Here is a 19838-nt window from a genome sequence, read left to right as displayed (position 1 = left end):
GTTGCACTGGTCGTGGGATGTTTTAGTTCAGTTTTCTTCTATTCCTACATAGAGCTAGGAAACACGTGACTATTAATTAATTAGAGTACGTGTGCTAGACATGGAATAGGTGTCAATAATGCTGTACTGTATGTTGAACAGAAAAAGTGGAACCGGGCGCTTCTAGTCAAATAATAATGACAAGTGTCTATTTTCGGGATTTTACCCAACAACAGTGAATAAATCCTAAAAATATACTAAACATATAATACAAGTGACAATAACTCTCACCACAGGTGAATAGTGTAAATAAGGTGAGAATAAAGTAAAAAATAAAATAAAATAAATGCAGCAGCTCTACACCCTTAGTACAGACTGTCCAGGTCCAAAAGGTCAAACGATGTCTTCCAGGTTAGATTCCTGAAGAAGCCATTGTGAAACTCATAGAATCTGACGTTTGAGAGCCACTGAATGCTGACATTGGAAGGTGCTGGCAGACTGCAGAAGCTGACTATCCAGGGAAGTTCCTTCTACCCTCACTCGAGTCGTCACAGAACGTGACGTAGGCGTGATGCACGTGGAAACGGACGAGGCAGCAGCACGAACGGCGTGTATCTCATGTGCACCAGCGGCTCTCTCCCATGAATTGTTTCTCATTACAGCATGTGAGTGTAATATCTGTATGGTAATGATATGCAATGAATTTTCTTAAGCATACTACACTATTGTGCGCTCTTTTCTTTATTCCATCTCCTGAGAGGGATGTAATAGGATCCTACCACATATATAGCACATCACTTAACGATTTCCCTCTACTACAGCCATCTACGTGAGGGTCCCTTTAAAGAGCTTTTATCAGAGATAGATGGGTCTCTGATATGCCTTCTATTAACAGAAGTTATATGTGAGTGAAACCTGACACACCATTGTTTGGATTCACACTTTTATTATTATCTACACCATTGTATTTCTTTCACTTCTCCACATGTTCATCTGAGATCTGCAGCGCTCCCCTAACCTGGAAGACATCGTACTGTATGTTGCCCAGTTTCATTAAAATAGGTCTAATATATGATGTCAAAAATGCATCTTTTGGCAATAAGATATTGATGTGCACGTTGGTATGGGTGTTCATGAATCATCTATGACAGAATGTAATATCAAGTAACTGCAGGATAGCCAAGGTGATAATTAACCCACCAATTTGTGTTGCCAGAAGATGGCAAGCCACGGAATTCTAGCTCCAATAGTGTTTATTAAAACCACGTAGTAATAAGACGCTCTTAGGCTGCGATTATACAGAAAAACGCCCATGGTGTCACCCGTAGCGACACCGCGCGGAGCAAAAACAAGTTTCATACAAACGTGATAAGTGGCTATAACAAATTCAACTGTCTCCCTGCTTGCTACTGCAAAGTGGGAGACAGTCGATGCGCTTTCAAAATGTGTTTTGATTTATTTATTTTATTTATAAATTGTTTTACTAGGAAGTAATACATTGAGAGTTACCTCTCGTTTTCAAGTATGTCCTGGGCATAGAGTTAAAATGACAAATACTGTAATACACTACCGACACACTTTATCACACTGCGGCCAGATCCGCAAGCCGGGAGATTTCCCGGCTTGCTAGTGGCAGCCCCTCGGCGTGCCGCGCGTCACCGATGCGCGGTCACGTGTCATCGGGTGCCTGCGCACCCTGCACGCGCGTCCAGGGCTCCCCGAGGGAGCCCTGGTGTCCCGCGATGTGGGGGACGGCGGCAGGGGGTTCCGGGGGACCCGGCGGACCCGGCAGCGGGAGGGAGAGCGCCCCGATCGGAGGGCGCTCTTCCGCTGCTTCGGCGCACGCCCAGCACCCTCCGGCGCGCGCCAGGTTACTGCTGCGGCCGAGAACGGGCAAATGCTCGAATAAACTCGGCCGCAGCAGTACATGGTTACAAATACAGTTATATAAATGAACAGGGTATACATTATATACAATACATTGCATGCACAGTTAAAGAAGATGTATATTATAGGCTTATGTAACAGTTACAGACCAGATTAAAATGTGAGACAGCCTTAGTTTTGAAAGAACTTAAACTGGTGGATGTGAGATTCTCCCGTAGGTTGTACCAGTTTTGGGGTGCACGGTAAGAGAAGGAGGAGCGCCTTGTGACCATGAACAGTCTTTTGGAGTCTGATCTCAGATGATAAGTGCTGCATGTGGTAGGGGTGAGGAGCTCGTTCAGATAGATGGGTAGCTTGCCCAGAAAGTATTTGAAGGCAAGACAGGAAAGATGAAAGGCAACGCTATGGGCGACACCACAGGCATTTTCCTGTATAATCGCAGCCTAAGTCGTGTCGTCCGTCACTGGGATAACCCAAAAGTCCCATAGCCGGTCCGCATTTCAAGATATTCAACTCTTCATATACACTGGCGACACACTTTATTCGAGCTCGGCTAGTCCCACGAATTCGGGTATACTCGGGTGTATTGAGGTTTGTGACTGTTTTCTGCCCGAGTGCATTGCGTTATTTTCCAGGCAGGGATTGAAGCATTTTATTCCCGCTGGCTGCAATACTGCACAGTATATATATATATATATATATATATATATATATATACTGCATTACAATTCATGAATTTATGCCATCTGGTAGACACGCGAAGCATTGCAGCCTATTAAATCCTAATCATTATCATTTAACAGATCAGCCGCCCGTCAGCCAGGCATGAACCCAGGCTGGGAAGGCAAACACAACGGGGCTTGTCAGAGGTGAGGAGCGGCGCATTCCAGGTATCTGCCAGGTACATACTGGGTATTTGCTCGAATAAAGTGTGTCGCAGCAGTATAAGAACCCATTAATAATAATTATTATTCTTTTTATGATACTTTTGATGATCCCCCCAAAAAAGTATGTCTTGGGACCCTCCCTCCGGAATCGGACATTTGGTGGCGGCCGTTTCTCTGAGACCAAATGACAACCGGCGTTCAGCCACAGAGGTACCCTGAAGGGACAGCTGAAGCAGCCCTGTAACAGTTACTTGTGTTTCCTTTTACAACTGCAGAGAGAATTTTGTATCTTACTCCGCTAGCATAAGGATGAGGTAGTCCAGTAGTTAGTTAAGGGTGGGTGTGTTAAGTGTTTTTTATATTTTTAGTTTAATGAAGAAAATAAATATTCAACTAGAATTTATTGTGCAGTTAACAAAAGTACAACAATTTACCACCATACATTAAAAAACAAACATTTATAACTTAACTACAACATAACCATTGCCAACTCATTCCATCAGGGTCTTTTTTCTTTTTGTGCCTTATACAGTAGGAATAAAATGTCAGGCCAATTTTATAGGGTTCAAATCAGGGGATCTAAAAACATAGAAACAGTACGGTTATTGCCAAGAATAAAAAAAAACCGCACACAACAGTACAGTACTAAAATATGTTATACAGTTAATAGTAAACTAGTTCAAAATATATTTACTGACTCTGGAGATGTTCTGACCCAGTTTATTTGACTGTCCATAATGAATGTTGCAGATGCACTTTGTTTTGGGTCATTGTCTTGGAGGAATCGGTGACCCTATATGAAGTTTTCAGAAATGTATGGTGCTGCCTTCTGACAAATAATGACCTCCTTAAATAAGCATTATCCATGATACCTGGAGGTACAATAAAAATGTCATTGTTTCAGTTGATGGGAACAGTTACTGTTCCCAACGCTAAAACCGCAGTGGGTTTACCTTCAAATACCTGTAACAATTCTAGAGATTGCCCCCTCACAGATGAACCTTGAGTGGCTTCTCAGGTTGAGTTCTTTAAACAATTTTTTTCTCTGAATGCCAAAGTGTAAAGTTGTTCCAGGATGACAGGTGTTTCATCAGAAAATATGATATCCTCAAACATTTCTCCACTCACAATCCATGCACATTCCTGGTCAACTTTTATTCTTGTTAATACTGTATCTCTTATCATATTGCTATACTGCAATAATAATACAAAATATGATACAATGTTTATGCATACCACATGCATATGGAAAAAAAAACCTGTACAGTAAAGCATTTTATCTCACACATTCAAAGGTCTTGCCCTTATTGCATCTCATTATTTAGAGGTAGGACTCAGACACTGAAATATCATGCTTGTGATGAAGAATATTCCTGACCTCTGCAGCAGATCTTTTATAAGTTTCCATGATAATCTCATCTCGCAGCCAAATCGCTTTACTCTGAAAAGAAAAAAATAGGGAAACGAAAAAGAGTATATATTCACTGTATACTACATACTAGATGAAAAGCACATGAGAGGAATAACGGTATACAGTAGTGCACTGCTGCGGCTCATTTTATTCTAAAACATCGCCGCTTTTTTCCTGGCTTTTTTCTCGAATGCGATGCACTTCACCGGGAGAATGCCGCATTCATTTTGCGTTCTCAGCCACTGGTCATGCGTGGGTTATGCGCGGTTGATGCGCGGTTGATGCGTTTATTGAGAATGGTTCGGATTTAATAGGTTGCAATTCTTCGCATGTCCGCCAGATGGCAGATATTCATGAATTGTAATGCGCATGCGCTTCAGTAATGTGTCGACTTGCAGGTGTTTCATTTAAAAAAGATACCACAGTGTGCTATTGTAAATTGGCCTTGAGACTGAAGGAAGAGGTTACAATAATGTATCAATTTAAACTTTTCATATTAAAGAAAGACAAAGACCAGTTTCTGTTATTCTCCAGAGACCCGCCGCCATGAGTGTTCAAGTGCAGCCCGTTTTCCAAAAACCCGACAGAACTTACGCGTATTTGATATGGGCCGCGATTAATGCAACAGATGATAAGATGGCAACAGTTGTTCAAATTTATCAGTATTTTATCGAAAACCATGACTTTTACAAATTTTCGCCAGCTCCTCATGTGTGGACGCGTGCAATAAGGAAAAGGTTATGTAGCGATCCATGTTTTTATCGTATTGATCCACAATTTATTGGAGGGTATTGGTGTGTATCACCGGCTTTTTCCTGTATCTATGATCATGCAGACGGCAAAAGGCGAAAGGTCGTGTTAAAACCAACTAAGAAACGACAGTCGCTGCCAAGCAATGCGCCAGCACCAGCACCGGCTTCCAATAACGGTCCCACCGTCAGTGACAACCCTTGCTGTCTGTCCAGCAAGCCTGAGCCGGATTTTGTGTGCAGTTTCGAGCAAGCTTGCATGTACCTAAGCGATTTCCAGCCTCATCAGCTGACTGGTGTAGTAGTCCCGCTGCCAACTATCAACGTGTATGATCAAGAATACTTGACTGGCAGTGGCCCGGCGCCGGCGCCAGCTGAATGGAAAATTATACGGTGAGTATTGTTGCCGTATTATTTTCTGTGTTTTTTTTATTTTGACAATATCAATATCGGTGCGATTCAAAAGTCAAGCGATTCTCCTGTAAGCAATATCATTGGCTGAGCGACTTCTACAGTACTGTACTGCGATACTGAACTATTGGTGGAATGCTAGGCGCATGCGCATTGGAACCTTCTTGAAACGCATATGCGTGTCATCACATCCACGGTAGGCGCTTGTGCATGTAAATGTGAACAGGAGACGCCCCCCGAGAAAATTATTGGTGGGACTGGCTGGGAACTTCTTTAGGGGGCTGACCATTACAGTAAAACTTTTCATTTTTCCTCAGAAAAGAAAACGGCTAATGGAGGGATTTCGATGGATAATATCGCTTTGTGTAACAATGCCTGCACATTGCTGAATCGGATTTAAAAAAACACGTACCGGAGTCTACAGTTTAGTGGCCATTGTTATTGATTAGGATAGAATATTGTAGCTGAAACAGTATGCTGATGTTTTCTGACCGTACAGTATACATTACTTTTTTTATATACAGTATACTGTGTAATAAACCCAAACAATAAAAAGTATGCATTTATTCTACATGTATTACAGTACATACAGTATGTGTCTTCTATACAGTACCAGTACATACAGTACAGTATGTTTCTTCTATTTTTTCTAATACTCTTGTACTGAGCATGCCTACAGTATGCCTGGACAGTAGTGTACATTGTAGAAACACTGTATTTTGTTACAGTATCAAAGGAGCCAACGGAACAATTTAAAACAAATCAACATGTTCTTTTATTGGTGGAATAAGTACAAAAACATTTATTTACAAATACTGTACAATGTAAAAACATTTTAGTGCACAGCAATTCAAAACATCAACAGGTGTATGGTTTACTGCTAGTGAAAACATTTTTGTATAGAAAGTAAAAACATTACAGTCAGTCAGTATGGTTTACAGTCACATGTTATAAAAAAAAATTCTTTATTCATAAAATATATGTAACCCTGCTTCCCCCCTTCCCCCAGACTCTACAGTGGTGTCTAGGGTGTATGAGGGCAGATTACATGCGTACCTGGTGAGGTGCGTACCTGTGAGGAACAGGAGGGCCTGAGCTTCCCGCGATGTTGTGGGGGAGCCAGGACCGGGCTTCTGGGGTGGTAGCCTCCATGATCTCTTAGTGGTGCAGCGTCTCCATCTTCTATACTCCCAGGAATATGGGACAGGACCGGTATAGAAGAATCCCTTGGGTCCCAGGGTAACACTTTCCAAGTCACACACAGTCTTTGATAATAACAAATAGTCTCTTTTATTGATAGAGCAGCAATCTCCCAACGATTGTGGCTTCCAGCAGCCGCAAAAACAATAGCCAAGACGGGTTATCACGCCGCTCACCTTCCACACAGATAATTCCTCCTCTCCTTCCCTCCAAGTCTCTCCTCCGGCAGGATGGTCTGGGCTAGGGCTTCAATACCCTGTGGCCCATCCCCAAGGTTAGCCTCGAGGTGGGTCTTGGATTCGCCCCATCACCCCTGGCAGTGGGGTGAGGGCATTGGTCCACCAAGTCTATAATTCTATCAGCTCTACTAAAGGACGCTGAATCTTTCCACTCCTCTCTCTCTCTGCTCCTGCACTCTGCGCAGGGGAGACCGTAGTCTCCTCCAACTCCTCGGACCGATCCGCAGGATTCTTTGACTCACAGCATACTAACTGAACTGCATACTCCCGGCATAACTAACCGGCAACTCCAGACTCTCGATATCACTATCAACTCTAACTCTACTCACCGGAGTTGGCTGCTAAATATAGAGCTAGCCCCGCCCCTCGTGATGTCAGCAGAACCTCCCCTCTTGCTCACGCCTGCAGCAGAATCCAGGCCTGCGTCTACCACTCAGGATAGGGCAATGAAAGGGGAAAACCCATGATGATTACTGGTGCCTGATCTTAACAGGATTTACCACAGTAGAAGGAAGATAGGTATAGCCTGTGCTGTTTACAGGGGGCTACATATACAAAACGCAACATCTCCTTTATTAAAGAACGGCAAGTCAAAACATTTACAGTGGGATGTTGTGCAAAACAGTCTGCACCACTACACTCCTCGAGGGCAGCAAACAGGCCTAGTTTTCATGGTAACCTTTGAAAACCGGGCCTGTTTGCGGCCCTCGGGGACTGGAATTGTGCAGGTCTTGTGTACAGTAAAAACAAACATTATTTTATTAATACAAGTTAAAACACACAATATCTCCTTTATTTAAGTACAGCAGGTCAAAACATGTACAGTACAGTTCAGCACAACAGTATGGTCTTACCTGTGATTAAAAAAAATCTTTATTCATAAAATACAGTAAACAAAACGCAACATCTCCTTTATTAAAGAACGGCAAGTCAAAACATATACAGTGGGATGGTGTGCAAAACAGTCAGTCAGGCCTGCACCACTATAGTCCTCGAGGGCAGCAAACAGGCCCGGTTTTCAGGACAACTTTGAAAACCGGGTCTGTTTGCGGCCCTCGGGGACTGGAATTGTGCAGGTCCTGTGTGTGTGTACAGCAAGTTAAAACATTTCTGTATAAATACAAGTTAAAACACACAACAACATCTCCATTATTTAAGTACAGCAGGTCAAAACATGTACAGTACAGTTCAGTACAACAGTATGGTCTTACCTGTGATTAAAAAAAATTCTTCATTCATAAAATATACAAAACGGAACATCTCCTTTACACAAGAATGGCAAGTCAAAACATTTGCAGTGGGATGGTTTTCAGAACAGTCAGTTAGGCCTGCACCACTACAGTCCTCGAGGGCAGCAAACAGGCCCGGTTTTCAGGACAACCTTGAAAACCGAGTCTGTTTGCGGCCCTCGGGGACTGGAACAAAACATTTACCAAACATTTTCAACAGTTGAACACTCACTGAAATGCGTACCCCACCAGATTGTCCTTCCATGGCCGATGCCTTGCATGGCGCAAAACGCCATTAATGCAGTCTCGAACGCCTTTCATTACAGGATCTGTAATTGAATAAAAGCGCTGCAATTCCTCCAGAATGGTCTTTCTTAAATTGTCAGGAAGCGCCTTTTTTACGCGATTTCCTTCGTAGTTCACTCTGAATGCCCAGTCGCAGTACAACGAGTAGGGCACATGGTGCTTAAAAATGAACAAGGCATACTTGTGGGGTGCACCAGCACTCATCACCCTATATGTCTCCCGGAGGTCCGGTGGCAGATCGCGCAGGGTGATGTCGGGCACCGTATCGATGCTAGCGAATGTAGGGCTTCTGTGAGCGGGTGTGCTTGTGGCGGTGGGCGATGGTAGGTTGTCTGGGAGGAAGCTTTCCTCCGGTCTTCGTTGCCGTGTTGTCTCCTGGCGTGGTCTTGACGGGGTTGTCATGTCCTCCTCAACGGCATACATGTACACTACATCTTCTGGTTGAGGGGGTGCGCTTGGTGATGGAAGGGTGTTGATGCTCCCATTCATCACATCCATGCCACCCTCCTGCTCCGGCGTCGGGGAAAAAGGGGCATGAACACCGAGCAAATGATGTATCCCCGCTATGTCAGCCTCTATCTTCGCCATCCGTCGATCCATCCGTTGATCCATATGTAGCATCCGTTGCTCCATATTTAGCATGGTCTCCAGAAGCAGAGCTATCTTTGTCAGCATAATGGAGTCCACGGGGATATCCACACTTATCCCATTCAGCATCCGGTCTAACGAGCTGCTTCTTGTGCATGGCGTGTGGACGTCTGGGTGGATGGGTGCAACGGAGGATGAGATGGGGGTTCCATGGAGAGAAGCGGCAGTGACATCGAAGAAGGGTGGAGGAGGTGACCTGTGGATATCCGGTAGAGAAGAAACGGCAGCGTCGTCGAAGAGGGATGGAGAAAGTGACCTCTGGATTTCCGGGTGAGAAGCGGCAGAGTCGGATAAGCGCAAAGGAGAAAGTGACCCGTGGATTTCAGAGGCACCAGCGGCAGCGGCGTTGAATAGAACTGGAGAAGATGGCCTGTGGGTTTCCGGGAGGGTGGCGGCAGCGTCGAGGACGAGGAGTGTAGAAGATGGGCTGAAGATTTCCGGGACAGCGGAGGCCGAGTCGTCGAAGCGTATGGGAGGAAGTGGTCTGTGGGTTCGATGGGTTGGCTGCCATTTGTTTTGCGTTGAGAGTACATCACCGTATTTCTTCTTGACATAATAAGGCTGACGTCTATTAAAACCCTTAACCTTTGGGGTCAGCAGAAGGTTTTCTTTATTGGCCTTAGCCTGTCGCTTTGGCCTTGGCGTGGAAACGGCAACCGCCTTTCGCTTTTTCTGCATGAGAGGCACGGCAGAGGCGAGTGGGTTCCTGCGTCCGTAGAATCGGGGTTGATCCATGGAAGCAGATGGCACAATGCAGTATCTGGACAAGGGCAAGTTCAGATAAAGATCATCGAGTGGTGGGCTATGCAAAGTGTGTAACCTTTTATGCATGGCGACGAGGTACAGGTGTTGAAAGTGGGCGTACTCTAATGTGAGTCATTACCATATAAATACACCATCCATTTTGTGGATTCACTGCACATTGAATACACACCGACTAAACATTGAATATACATTCTTGTGTTTGTATTTCTTTCTACTCGCAGCAATGCCTGTTAAAAAGATTTCAAAGGAGCTCAGCATGCGAATTAAGGAGATGTACACGAGCGGACACCGAATTGCTGCTATCCAATGCTGGTTAGCAACTTCTGGCCTCGTTGTGCCAGCAACCACCGTGAGCTATCATGCACACGTAAAAAACAGAGAACGCAAAAGGGCACCAAGGGTGACTAACGTGTAAGTATATTTATAAAACTTAAAAAAAAAATTTATATAAAATATTGGACTGTAGATCTACAGTACTGTTTCTAATATTTTTGTTATTTCGGTAGATTTATATTACAACAGTATATATATATATTTTTATATTTATATTTATATTACAACAGTATATATATTTTTTATATTTATATTACAACAGTATATATATTTTTTATATTTATATTTATATTACAACAGTATATATATTTTTTATATTTATATTACAACAATATATATATTTTGTATATTTATATTACAACAGTATATATATTTTTTATATTTATATTACAACAGTATATATATTTTTTATATTTATTTTACAACAGTATATATATTTTTTATATTTATATTACAACAGTATATATATATTTTATATTGCTGCATATTAATAGAACAATATATTGTGTACTGTTGATCTACTGTCGCTAATATTTTTGTTATTTCGGTAGATTTATATTACAACAGTATATATATATATATATATTTTTATATTTATATTTATATTACAACAGTATATATATTTTTTATATTTATATTACAACAGTATATATATATTTTATATTTATATTTATATTACAACAGTATATATATTTTTTATATTTATATTACAACAGTATATATATTTTTTATATTTATTTTACAACAGTATATATATTTTTTATATTTATATTACAACAGTATAAATATTTTTTATATTGCTGCATATTGATACTGTAGAACTGTGCTGTAATACTGTAATGCTGTGCTTGTGGCCTACTGCACTGTAACTTACCGGATTGTTTTTCTTTACATTGTAGGGAGACAACTCTTCTGGTGGACAAAATAAGTGAGGAGAATGATGAGAAGAGTGCATTAAGGGTCAAATACAATCTGCAGGAAAATCACAATCTCACTGTATCCGAGACCAGCATAAAGAAGATGAGACGCAGCATTGGATGGAAATATGGACGTGTGAGGTTAGTACTGGACAGTACAGGAGGTAAAAGTGTTGTTTAGGAAACTGTACTGTACCGCTAAAATTATTTATTCCTTGTCATTACAGAGCGTACCCCAAGATAAGGGACGTAAACAAAATCAAAAGAGTGGTCCAGGCCCAGGCATGGATCAACAGTGGAGAAACTTTCCAGGATTGCATCTTCACTGATGAGTCTACTGTGTCGCTGGAGAGATTTGCAACCTTTGCATTCCACAAAAAAGGTCGCATATCTATGAAGCCACGGCCAAAACACTCCGTGAAGCTGCATGTGTGGGGTGCCATCTCTAGGCGTGGACCAGGATGCATTGTCATCTTTGAAGGTAAAATATATCAAATATAATGTAGCCTTATGCACTGTACTTGACTAGTGTAGCCTTACTGTATGCACTGTACTGTACTATTGTGCAGTTTTTTGAGCACTTTTATTTTCTTGTTATAGGAATCATGAATAAAGCTTTCTTCCAAGACAAAATTGTGCCTGAGATAGTGGAATACATCACACGCGAGTTCCCGGGTGGTCACAATTTCTACCAGGACAACGATCCGAAGCACACCGCGTCAACAGCGCATATCCTTGAGCGCGGTATCAACTGGGTGAAGACGCCAACGGAGTAAGTGCGGTAACCGTGTCTCATTTTTCCCCCACTGTTTTTACTGTGTACTGTATCTCTTAAACTAATTGTCCTTTTTTCCAATGACAGATCGCCAGACTTCAATCCGATCGAAATGGTCTGGCATCAGCTGAAGGACCATATCCAGAAAGTGGTGAAACCCTCCAAAAAGGATGAGTTGGCGAAAGGCATAATGAGTTTTTGGAACGATGTACTCACCGTGGAACGCTGCAATAAATATATAGACCATATTGCGACTGTGTTGCCCATTGTGATCGCGCGTAATGGGCAAGAATCAGGAAAGTAGTACTGTACTGTAGTATTGTAAGTACAGTATGATACAGGTAAGTATGGCACAGATTTTTTCTTTCCTAATAGTCAGAGTATACAGTAGTTCCAGTATAGACTAGTTTGACAGTACTAACTGCATACACAATACCATAATGCCATAGTACAGTATGCACCTACAGTACAGTAACTGCTCAATTTTTTTCTTTCCAGAGAAAGCAGCACCAGCCATCTACAGTAGTACTACACATCACACAATGCCATAATACAGTACGCACATAACTGCACTAATGTTTTGTTTTCTTGTCTTTTCAAGAAAAAAGGATGGCCTAGGGGGAGGGGGGTGTTGTGTGCAGTCTAATCTGTTTGTACAGTCTAGTGTACAGTATATAAACAGCAGTAATGATGTACACAAAATCTCTCCTCTCTCAATTAACTACTGTACTGTACACAGAATGAGGAAGAAGATAAAGATGGAAAAAATTATATTACTATATATATATATATTATACATTATATATTATTAAATAATATTCTTATAAATGTGCATTATTCATGTTTATCCATGTTTTACAAATGTTTATCCAATTTCAATCTGCCAGAAGAACTTAATAAAGACTGCATTATGTATTATTCATGATTATTTTTATATTTGTATTTTTTTTGGTTCCTGAGAAAATAAAATAAATATTTATTTACATTCCTGCTAATCATAATCATTGACAACCCCCCCCCCCCCCCCCCCCCCCCCACACACACACACACACACACACACACACACACACACACACACACACACACACCTACAGTACACTACATGAATCAATTAATGTTTTTTTTTTAACTCTCAATTCTCACAATGCTGTGCAAATCAGATTTACATTTCAAATTCGAGAAGGGATTTTCCAAAGCGTTACCGTAAACAAAGCCTCAAAGGGTTGGGGGGGTTGGGTGAGTCATGCGCAGTAAGCAGCTATCTCCCATCTCAAAGAGGATTACATGCAGGCGCAGTGAGGTGATTGACGCTCGGCTAGGGACGGATTAAAAACACAATGACTAACTTCAGAAAATTAATGACTCTGTGGAGGTGTCTGTCGATAAGAGTTTGTGTGTGCGTGGAGGAGGGGGTTGCATGAAGGATTAGCTGTGCAGAAGTTCAAAGAAATTACATAGAGTAGAGTACAGTAATTTCAAAAGGCAGTTCATCATAATAATTTGATCCCTACACCCCCAAATACAGTACATAAAAAGCCCACAAATCAACTATGTGCAGTCAAACGCACAGGGTCGCAGTCAAAAGCTACAGCACAGAGTGAACATCGTAATATCAAGATTATTTTTGCAGGCTTGTGGATAAAATAACAGTTAAAAAATTATAATATTTTTTTTGGGGGGGGCACTCACTCAAGCAAGCAGTGGTGGGTGAAGTTACAGGCGCATGCGCAGTAATCAACTAGCTCCCATCCGAAAGAGTATTACATACAGGTGCATAGAGAGGTGATGCTCTGCTAGGGACTTATTAAAAACACAATGGCAAGCGTTTTATATTTATTTATTTTGTTCCTGGTAAAATAAATATTTATTTACATTCCTGCTAATCATAATCATTGACAACCCCCCCCCCACCCCAACACCTACAGTACACCAAAGAAAAAGAATGAATGACAAAACAACATGAATCAGTTAATGTTTTTTTTAACTCTCAATTCTCACAATGCTTTGCAAATCAAATTCGAGAAGGGATTTTCCAAAGCGTTACCGTAAACAAAGCCTCAAAGGGTTGGGGGGGGGGGGGTTGGGTGAGTCATGCTCAGTAATCAGCTAGCTCCCATCTCAAAGAGGATTACACTCAGGCGCAGTGAGGCATTTTAGCTCGGCTATGGATGGATTAAGCACACAATGTCAAGCTTCAGAAAATGAATGACTCCGTGGAATTTCAAATCCTTGAGCTAGCCTTGTGTGTGTTCAGGGGGGGGGCTACAGGGTACAGCTGCATGAAGTTCAAAAATAATGACATAATGTACTTTAATTTCAAAAGGCAGTTCATCATAATAATATGATCCCTACACCCCCAAATACAGTACGTAAAAAGCACACAAATCAACCATGTGCAGTCAAACGCACAGGGTCACAGTCAAAAGCTACATCACAGAATGAATATCGTAATACAGTATCAAGATGGTTTTTGCAGGCTTGTGGAGAAAAAAAAATTAGAATAAAAACCCAGTGGTGGACGAAGTTACAGGCGCATGCGCATTAATCACTTGCTGTCAAGCAGGAATGTGATTGAAACCAGAAGGACACACGTTCAAAGGAATGGTGTGGGAGAGATGTACTGCATTGTAGAGAAGATAAGAAGTTGAAATACCCTGCAGTGCAGTTAATTATCCTGAGCGAGGGGAGAGCGCAGTATATGCCGAAATGTGACACTGTTACAGTACTGTACACGCCTATGCATTTCAACAATTTTCAAATGAGACATACTGTACAGTACAGCACTGCAAATGCATGTATACTTTAAATATGCAAATTTACAATTACTGCGCGCGCACACAGACTGTGTATTGACGTAGGTTGAACCGCGAAGGTATTAGACTTCCAAGACAACAGCTCGCAAACGCCCCCCTGAGTTTTTACACGGCATTGCAGTATTGCAGACAGCAAGAATAAATGCTAATATCATGAGCGCTAAAATAACGCAATTCACTCCGGGACAAAAAAAAACAAAAAACCCCAAAAAAACGCACCTAACCGGGATTATCTGAGAGCCGCGGATCTAGCCGACTTAGACTCAGGTCGGCCGCCACTGTACATACTCGCTTCTGATCCAACGGACCATCGTATAAATATATTTGTCTTCTCTTGAGCATGATACCTAATGCTGCATACTGTCACCTTGATGCCCCTTTGCTGCAGCCCCTGTGGGATTCTCGTGGTTGTGAATCCCTTCTTGTACATGTGGGGTTTTTTTTAATACTGGTTTCTTTTTTAATTTGTTTTGCCATATTTACTCTTCAGACTGTACTATTGAATGTTTAATGCAGCATTGTAATACTGGTTTTATTCCACTGTAAGTGTGCTGTGGCAGTAAAGCTATAGGTATAGTCCTACTTTTGATACCTTGCCACAATTGATCACCAACTTGCCCAACCACCAAGTCAGCACTACCTAACATTAACACCTTGTATTGTACTTAGTGTATGAATGTTTCCCCAGCCAATGAGAAAGTACCAACTTTTGACACCTTAACAGAATAGACATCAGCTGTACTGCATATAAAGTCACACAGAAATTGGATTGTTAATAGAAACCGAGAAAAGGCTGATCTAGATCAAAAATCTTCTGCTGCATCACTCTTCTCCATCTTTTGCTTCAAAGATGGATCAAGCCAGCTTCTACAAATGCCAAAACCTGCTTAGTGCCAGTGACAGTACTAAGGACCCCAAGAAGGTGCAGGATGCTTGCCGATATTACCAGATGACCCATCTTATTATATATTTGTGAAAGCACTGTATGCCTGTCTGCATCTTCCTGTGTCCCTACGGGAAATCTCATTGGTCCCTTGGGCCGCCCGCCCCCACATCTCTCATTGGCCTGAGGCGGAGTGATGACACACACACACACACACACACACTCTGCTGCTTGGCCTCACTCTCCCCCGTCAGTTGGACCGCAGCACACCTTCCACACCCCCCCCCTCCTCTCCCGGTGCCCCTCACTCTCTCCCCCCTCCCCACCTCACCCAAATCCCCACGCTCCGCAACATCCCCAGCCACACCATCACCCTCACCGTACGCCACTCCCGGAGAGGGGAAGCGCGGCCCTCCTGCTCAGCAGCAAACTCCAGGCTTCTCCCCCCTCGCTCACAATGAGGAAAAGCGCGGCGCGGCCCGGGCCTCCTGCACTCTCCCTCACGTGCGCCGGCTCCCGGAGAGGGGAAGCACGGCCCTCCTGCTCAGCAGCAAACTCCAGCCTCCTCCCCCCTCGCTCACAACGAGGAACGGAGGGGAAGCGCGGCGCGGCCCGAGCCTCCTGCACTCCTCCTCACGTGCGCCGGCTTCCAGACAGAGGGGAAGCGCGGAGCGGCCCTCCTCCTCACGTGCACCGGCTCCCAGACGGAGGGTAAGCGTGGCGCGAGCCTCCTGCCACTCTTGCCCCGCCAGCTTCCCGAACTCACCTCCTGCCCCAGCCAGATGCAACGGGGTCAAGGTAAATCACCCACCGTCTCCCAGCCACGCACTGTCACCCAGTCACCTACACAACCACTCAGTCACCCAGTCACTTTCACCCAGTCACCCACTTTCACCCAGTCACCCACTCACTCACCCACCCACTCAGTGAAACTCAGTCACCCACCCAGTCACCCACCCACTAAGTCAACCACCCACTCACTCAGTCACCCACCCACTCACTCAGTCACCCCCCCACCCACTCACTCAGTCACCCACCCACTCACTCAGTCACCCACCCACCCACTCACTTAGTCACCCACCCACTCACTTAGTCACCCACCCACTCACTTAGTCACCCACCCACTCACTCAGTCACCCACGCACTCACTCAGTCACCCACACAAAGTCACCCACACACCCACCCACCCAGTCACCCACACACCCACCCACACACCCACCCACACACCCACCCAGTCACTTTCACCCAGTCACCCACTTTCACCCAGTCACCCACTCACTCAGTCACACACTCACTCAGTCACCCACCCACTCACTCAGTCACCCACCCACTCACTCAGTCACCCACCCACTCAGTCACCCACCCACTCAGTCACCCACCCACTCAGTCACCCACCCACTCAGTCACCCACCCAGTCACCCACCCATTCAGTCAGTCACCCAGTCACCCACCCATTCAGTCACCCACCCATTCAGTCAGTCACCCACCCATTAAGTCAGTCACCCAGTCACCCGGGGGAAGCCCAACCCTGTCGTCCGCCCCCCCAAAATTACATCCCGGGCAACGCCGGGTCTCTCAGCTAGTGGCCACTAAAAACGTCTTGCCAAAAATAGATTGGGGAAAGTACACCTGGCAGAAACATCCAAAACTTAAAAAGGCAAGACCACAATACCAATCTGAAAGAAGGAGCAAGCGATAACCACAGTGATTGAGCTTCCCTGTAAAGCTGGTTCGTCACCGTTACCTCAAGCACCATCGCACAAACTCACCTCAGACCCAATGTACCGCACTCCAGACCAAGCCATCTCAACCTCATTCACAATTGCACCCCATTCTAGACCCAGCTCCCCCACCTCAGACTCATTTCACCCCAACAAGGTCTGAGCTCTAGTCTAAGTTTATTGGTACCTTATTCAGGTAAAGCATAGAATTGTCCAGTGTTTTTTGGGTTTTTCCCCCCAAAAAGTTAACAAATACTCTAAGTTTTCATTACAAGCACTAACTGCCTGTATACAGTTCCACAGGCAGCCCAATAAACTCAAAATCCATAGACACCATCACACCATAGTATCACTCACAACTCAAACTCCAATAGGCTTTTGGTGTTTTTCTGTGTGTCTATGCAGTATTTACAGTATGTTATTTGCAGTAAAGAATTTCAAGCACATTTGCCGAAAAGGACTTGTTTCTCGCCAGTATTTATAGTGCATATTAAGTTGCAAAAGCTTGGCAATTTTTTGTGAAATGTTATGATTTTACACACATTTTTTTTTAGATCCAAAATTTGCCAGTTTCACTAATTTGTGTGAAAGTACAATATCGAACATCTCTACTAGCCAGACAAATCCTGTTACCAGAACAGAAACATGGGAACTTAATAACGAATCTTGATTCTCCAGACAAATAATTGCATGAAGCTATTTAAAGGGACAATCCCTCCTAGGAGCAACGTGAACTAATGGCTGTAACATACTGTATTTAAAAGGTTAAATCCTGTAGTTTGGCACATTAAATAAGTATTAGTATCTTAACATGATTTTTAAACTTTATGTTTTTATGGTAACCAAATTATTTGGATCTTTTTAAAATTTGTATCAATTTTTTTTGTGAAAAGATTAATTATGAGTTTTAAGGGGTTATTAATTAAATTGTTATATTGCCATTCTAGTACAACATTCTGTTCTCGGTCCTTTTCTCTGTTTGCACAAGGCCATCATTACCAGACACATTTAGAAATACAGATGCCCATATAAATATATGCATTCCTTTCAAATAAATTAGTAATACTTTCACTTTTACATTGATCACATTTTTCCAAGTTGGCTGATTACAGTACGTTCATAATTGCGTTGTATTTTTTATGTTGTCTGCTGTGTGCGACTGACCCTTTACAAGAGTCATGCTACAGCTCCCCAAACTGCAAACTATGCCTTTTACATTTTGCTCATTACATGCACAGATGTGTTGTTGATTCAGTGTTCCTTTAAATAATATATAATAACTAACAATTTTATTTGTACATAACCCTCATATTCCCACAGAGCACAAGTTAACAATCTCTTACTCTGTGAAACTACCTCATGGATCCTATACTGTACCACAAGAAACACAATTCACTCCAATAGTATTGTTAAAAGTTTGCATATACTGTAGTATTCTGAGGTTTGTACGTATTGATTTTTCATTAATATGTGTTCACTTCTTAGTGGGTTCTTTTACAGGATCAATGTTTTGAGATGGAAAGTTGAAAAGACATTCATGCAAATTAATTAAATCATCTACTTCCTAATGTTTTTTTTACTTTTTTCCCTAGGGTACATGACACAGTTGGTGCTGTAGCAATAGATTCTGAGGGAAATGTTGCCTGCGCTACGTCGACTGGAGGAATAACCAACAAAATGGTTGGACGTGTTGGAGACAGCCCAATAATCGGTATGAAAAGATCATCTAAATAAACAGTAATACCTATTGAACATAAAAATGTATTTGCCTAATAAGGAAAACATTATGTATACTTAATACAAGACCCTTTCCAGTTTGGCTTAACTGAAACCACCCTTACTTCCTTTAGCATTGTGCTCTGAAAAATAATCGTGCTAATTTAGGGTCTGTATTGGCCAAACAAATATGTAAACTTATACATATCAGGTGCCAGTGCACTCGAGACACAGGACAATAACATGTAATATTCAATATTGCATATGTTACTCTAAGTCCAACTTTTATTCATGAAAAAAATTCATTATTTGATATTTGAAATACAGATATCGTCTCACATTTTATATCATCGTGGACTTTTGCCCTTTTCAGATTTGAACCTGATATTATTATGGGTTGTATCAGATATAAATTAGCTTGCATAATGTGAATCTATAATGATAACTAATAGAGTATCCCTTCTGTTACCTCTGGATCTGCTGGTCCGAGAAGATCTCCAGACTTTATGATGCCCGTTGAATCTTGACGTGACAGAATAATATCTGTGGTATAGTATATCAGTAAATTGTCACATGTCATATTAATGTAAATATGGCTTTTCCTAATGGGTAGACAGCTTTCATGATTTATTCTTGCATGGCTTTATCATGAAACTATACAAAAGGTAAGTAGTGTGATGTTTTAACCCCTTGGCTACCTTAGCGGTCAGGATGACATGAATGATGCATGCCTTTATGGCCACTGTAGCTACTAAGGGGTTATTGCAATATTTTTATTTTGAGTTAGTCCATGGTTTCAGTTTTCCAAATTGTAATAAAGGGTGAACAGATGGTAATTTCCAAAGCAGGGCACTTTCAATGGAGCTTTGGCTTTTGTCTGATCGTCAGTTATGCTATCTTAGTTCCAATGGCTCCAGGGCTTCATAGAGTTTTGGGTTCTGTTGCTACAGTGTTATTATCCGGATATTT

General features: G+C 42.4%; 1 protein-coding gene across 1 annotated transcript in view; it reads left to right on the top strand.

Moving 5' to 3' along the window:
* LOC142493679 (isoaspartyl peptidase/L-asparaginase-like) overlaps nt 1–19838 on the top strand; it is a 222716-nt gene that overhangs the window by 173824 nt on the left and 29054 nt on the right. Inside the window, exon 5 of the mRNA XM_075598110.1 lies at nt 18746–18864. Coding sequence (XP_075454225.1) covers nt 18746–18864 — 119 coding nt within the window. The remainder of the gene's footprint in view (nt 1–18745; nt 18865–19838) is intronic.

The sequence above is a fragment of the Ascaphus truei genome, chromosome 4, assembly GCF_040206685.1.
Source record: "Ascaphus truei isolate aAscTru1 chromosome 4, aAscTru1.hap1, whole genome shotgun sequence".
NCBI lineage: Eukaryota > Metazoa > Chordata > Amphibia > Anura > Ascaphidae > Ascaphus > Ascaphus truei.
The sequence above is the reverse complement of the archived record's forward strand: the minus strand, read 5'-3'. Positions and strand labels throughout refer to the sequence as shown.